Here is a 4093-nt window from a genome sequence, read left to right as displayed (position 1 = left end):
TAAGTTGGATGATTGCATACGACAACCCAAAACATTCCCTACAAGTTCCCTACATGAATTGCATAATAGAGATACAAGCAAGAATCATTACGTTCTATGAAAAACATAAGCATTGACGAAGCATTTGTTACTATGAATTGCATGAAACTTATGCCAAGAATTCATTCAACACGATCGTTTTCAAGCGATCTTCACTACTTGTGATTATAAGATTGTAACTATTAGGTGAAACTCCCTCATAATCTAGCATCATATTCATGCATGAAAACTAAGCGTGCACTCTCAATCAACATACACAAATAAGTTATCAATCAAATAGATGAACGAATTGAATCCACAACTCATGAAATAACAACTGAATGTAATCAAATCATATTGCAAGCATGTACATGGTTTCGAATTACCCCCCAACTAAGGGGGTTTAGTTCCTCATACTCACAACACAAAGTTTATTGAATTGAAACATCGAAGACATAAGAAAGATTACACCTAAAACGCCCAACAATTCCACTTTGAATTCTGCACATCAAGCTCCTCTTTCTTCTTCTCCTTGCTGCGGCAGAGAGGGTTTAGGGGATTTTTGGATGTGATTTTGGGTTTGGAAGGGAGTTAGGATAGTATGGTGGTGCGGCAAGGTGTATGGATGGTGTATGGAGGTGTAGAATGGTGTATGGTTGTGGAGAAGGGTTGCGGCAAGGTGTGGGAAATGGCTGGAATGGATGGAGGAGTGGCGGCTAAGGGTATAAGGATGATGGTGGCTGCGGCAAGGAATGGGAATATAGGGTTGGATGAATTTCTGAATTGTGGAGAGGTGATGTGTGCGGCTAGGTGTAGAAATATATATATAGGCACTTAAAAACCCTAGCAAATCAGATTAGGGTTTCTAGAAACCCAAATCCACCAGAAAAATAGGTTAAACAATCAGAAATTTGGTGAGAAAAGGGCCTAGGGTGCGGCAATTAAGTGGGCTAGGGTTAGGGCTTCTAGAAAGCCTTGCAAGGCAAGGAAATATGTGTTCTAGAAGGGGAAAGGTGCGGCTGGTTAGTGGGAATGTGGATAGGGCTTCTAAAAAGCCCAAAACCAAGAGAAATTAAGCCCTAACCCACGGCAAGGATGAGAAAATATTCTAACACCTTTCTTTGTGTCTTCCAACGCTTCGGAACCTTCTAATGTTGCTCAAACGCAAGGCCATTCCGGTTTAGGAAAGATCAACCCAAAATGGAAACTTTTAGGCTTAGCTTTCCTACTTCAAGTAGGAAACCTCAAATCTTCAACTCTTCAATTTCATCCCAACCTTGTGTTCCAAGCCTGTCCTTTTCAATCCAAGCTCACTTTTTGCTCCAAAAGCTCCAAATTGCATCATTTCATGTAATATGTCATTTAAACCTGAAAACACATGAAAGTAGCTTAAAAGACTACTTTAACAAAGAAAACATAACGAAAATGCATAAGAACTAGCTAACTAAGGCGCATAAATATGCTCCTATCAGCAGTGGACAACCGAACGATCAAGGAGCTTTCCGCGTCGGGATTGGATAATGCCGCACCTCTATGTATCCAATACCCTAGGGCGGCTCAGGACAAAACTGCCGAGTTTGAATTGAAGTCAAGCTTGTTACATCACATTCCGAAGTACCATGGGCTGTCCATGGAAGATCTGAACAAGCATTTGAAGGAGTTTGAAGTCGTTTGCTCAAGCATGACTCCGGTGAACGTGGATGAGAGCATCTTGAAAATGAAGGCCTTTTCCTTTTCTCTCCTAGAGAAGGCGAAAGATTGGTTGTACGAATTGGCTCCCGGAACTGTCACGTCATGGGAGAGCATGAAACGAGCTTTCTTGGAGAAGTTTTTCCCAACTTCTCGAGTCATCCTCCTACGTAAAAGGATAAGTGGCATTCAACAAGATGAAGGTGAATCCTTTCCTACTTATTATGAACGTTTTAAATCTCTTGTTGCTTCATGTCCACAGCATCAAATGAAGGAGGAACTACTTCTACAATACTTCTACGACGGACTTCTACCAATTGAACGTCAAATGCTAGATGCCTCGGCGGGAGGAGCATTGGTGGATAAGACCCCTACAGCTGCAAAGATGTTGATTGCTAATCGAGCGTTGAACGCTCAACAATACGAAGGTGTTGGACAAAGGAGCATGCCACGGCAACAACAAGTCAATGAGGTAAGTGCCATAACTGAACTTCAAAATCAAATGGCTAACCTTACTACGTTGCTTTCTCAGGTGGTGGAAGGTCCAAAAGTCAAAACCGTAGCTTCTTGTGGCGTATGCTCCACGCAAGGACACCCTACGGACAAGTGCCCACAATTAATCGAGAATGGAGGATGGGAAACACTCAATGCCGTGGGATATGGCAACCAATATCAATCACGTGGGGATCCGTTTTCCAATGCTTACAATCCCGGTTGGCGTGATCATCCGAATTTCAAATGGCGAGACCCCCAACAAGGCCAACAACAAGACGGATTTAGGCAACAACCCCCGGGGTTCTATCAAAAGCCGTTGGCACCACCACAAGTCCAAGCACAACCTGCCCAAAGCAATGTAGGTAATTCAAGTGATAATGATAAGATTTTTCAATTACTTACTACTTTGACGCAGGAAGTCCAAACTCAAAACAAAGAGAGGCAAATCCAAGACAAGAGGGTGGACAACTTGGAGAAGCAAGTGGGACAAATTGCCGAGTTCATGGGGCAATTTCGTGAGCAAGGAAGGTTGCCTCGCTCAACGGTGGTCAATCCGAAAGGTGGATTTGAATCTGCAAAAGCTATGCATTTGCGAAGTGGAAAGCAAGTCGGATCTGACCTCAACCCATCCAAGCCACGTTCCAACGAGGAGGAAGAGTTGAGAATTGAAGAGGAGGAACAAAGGCCAGTCACGGCCAAGGTGGAACCAAATGTGCCGCAAGTTCCAAGTGATCCCAATTCGTCCAATTCATCCAATAAAGGTAAAAACGTGTCAAATTCAGTTTCTACTAATGATTTCCCTGCAAATGTCCCTTTTCTTAGTAGGTTTAAGCAAACAAAGAAAGAAGAAGCGGAAAAAGACATTTTGGAGACGTTTCGGAAAGTTCAAGTCAATATCCCCTTTTTGGATGCAATCAAGCAAGTCCCGAGGTACGCCAAGTTCTTGAAGGAACTTTGCACCAATAGGAGGAAGATTTCGACCAAGGAGGTGGTCAAAGTAAGTGAAAACGTCTCAGCCATCTTACAACGCAAGCTGCCCCCAAAATGCAAAGATCCGGGTAGTTTTACAATTCCGTGTGTTATTGGTAATTCTAGGTTTGAATCTGCTATGTTAGACCTAGGTGCATCTATAAATGTCATGCCATATTCAATTTATGCATCTATGAACCTAGGAGCGTTGAAAAACGATGGGGTAATCATACAATTAGCCGATAGATCTAACGCCTATCCAAAGGGAGTTTTGGAAGATGTGTTAGTGCAGGTTAATCATTAGATCTTCCCGGCGGACTTCTACGTACTTGAGATGGATGAATCGGACCATGCCCCTTCATTACCCATCCTCCTTGGAAGGCCATTCATGAAGACTGCTAGGACGAAGATTGACGTCTATAATGGCACTCTGACGATGGAATTTGATGGGGAAGTTATTAATTTCAATCTCTCTGATTCTATGAAGTTTCCTAATGAAAACCATTCATGTTTTGCTATTGATGTAATTGATGCTTTGTCACAGGACCATTTGGACAATTTGAAGGATGACGCACTTGATTTGGCCATTGCACAAGGACAGACGTTGAAGGACATGGAATCAAACCCCAAGGAAGCCCACGGCATGCAATTGGAGTCCATTGCCGTGCTCCCTAGTGAAGAAGTCTTTGAGATGGTGGCTGCCCTTGAGTCATTGCCATCACAATCGGGTAAGTATTCGGACCCTATTTTAAGTTCAGTTTCGGCTAATAAAATGCTTCCCTCAGTGGTACAGCCTCCTACACTTGAACTTAAGCCGTTACCTAGTCATTTGAAGTACGTTTTCTTGGGCGAGAATGACACATTGCCCGTCATTATTTCATCCTCACTCACGGCACAAGAAGAGAGCAAATTGGTGCGAGTG

General features: G+C 43.1%; 1 protein-coding gene across 1 annotated transcript; it reads left to right on the top strand.

The window, feature by feature from the left end:
* The first annotated feature begins 643 nt into the window (after positions 1-643).
* On the top strand, positions 644-3475 carry LOC139188567 (uncharacterized). The gene is made up of 2 exons (XM_070806178.1): positions 644-811; positions 2618-3475. The coding sequence occupies exons 1-2, from the start codon at positions 644-646 to the stop codon at positions 3473-3475; spliced, it is 1026 nt and encodes a 341-aa protein (XP_070662279.1).
* The last annotated feature ends 618 nt before the right edge of the window (positions 3476-4093 follow it).

The sequence above is a fragment of the Malus domestica genome, chromosome 10, assembly GCF_042453785.1.
Source record: "Malus domestica chromosome 10, GDT2T_hap1".
NCBI classification, from domain to species: Eukaryota; Viridiplantae; Streptophyta; class Magnoliopsida; order Rosales; family Rosaceae; genus Malus; species Malus domestica.
The sequence above is the reverse complement of the archived record's forward strand: the minus strand, read 5'-3'. Positions and strand labels throughout refer to the sequence as shown.

Coding starts and splice junctions, on each gene's coding strand:
- LOC139188567 (XM_070806178.1), top strand. CDS start 644: ATGGTGTATGGAGGTGTAGAATGGTGTATGGTTGTGGAGAAGGGTTGC. Junction 812..2,617: donor AATTTCTGAATTGTGGAGAG/GTGATGTGTGCG, acceptor ACTTTGACGCAG/GAAGTCCAAACTCAAAACAA.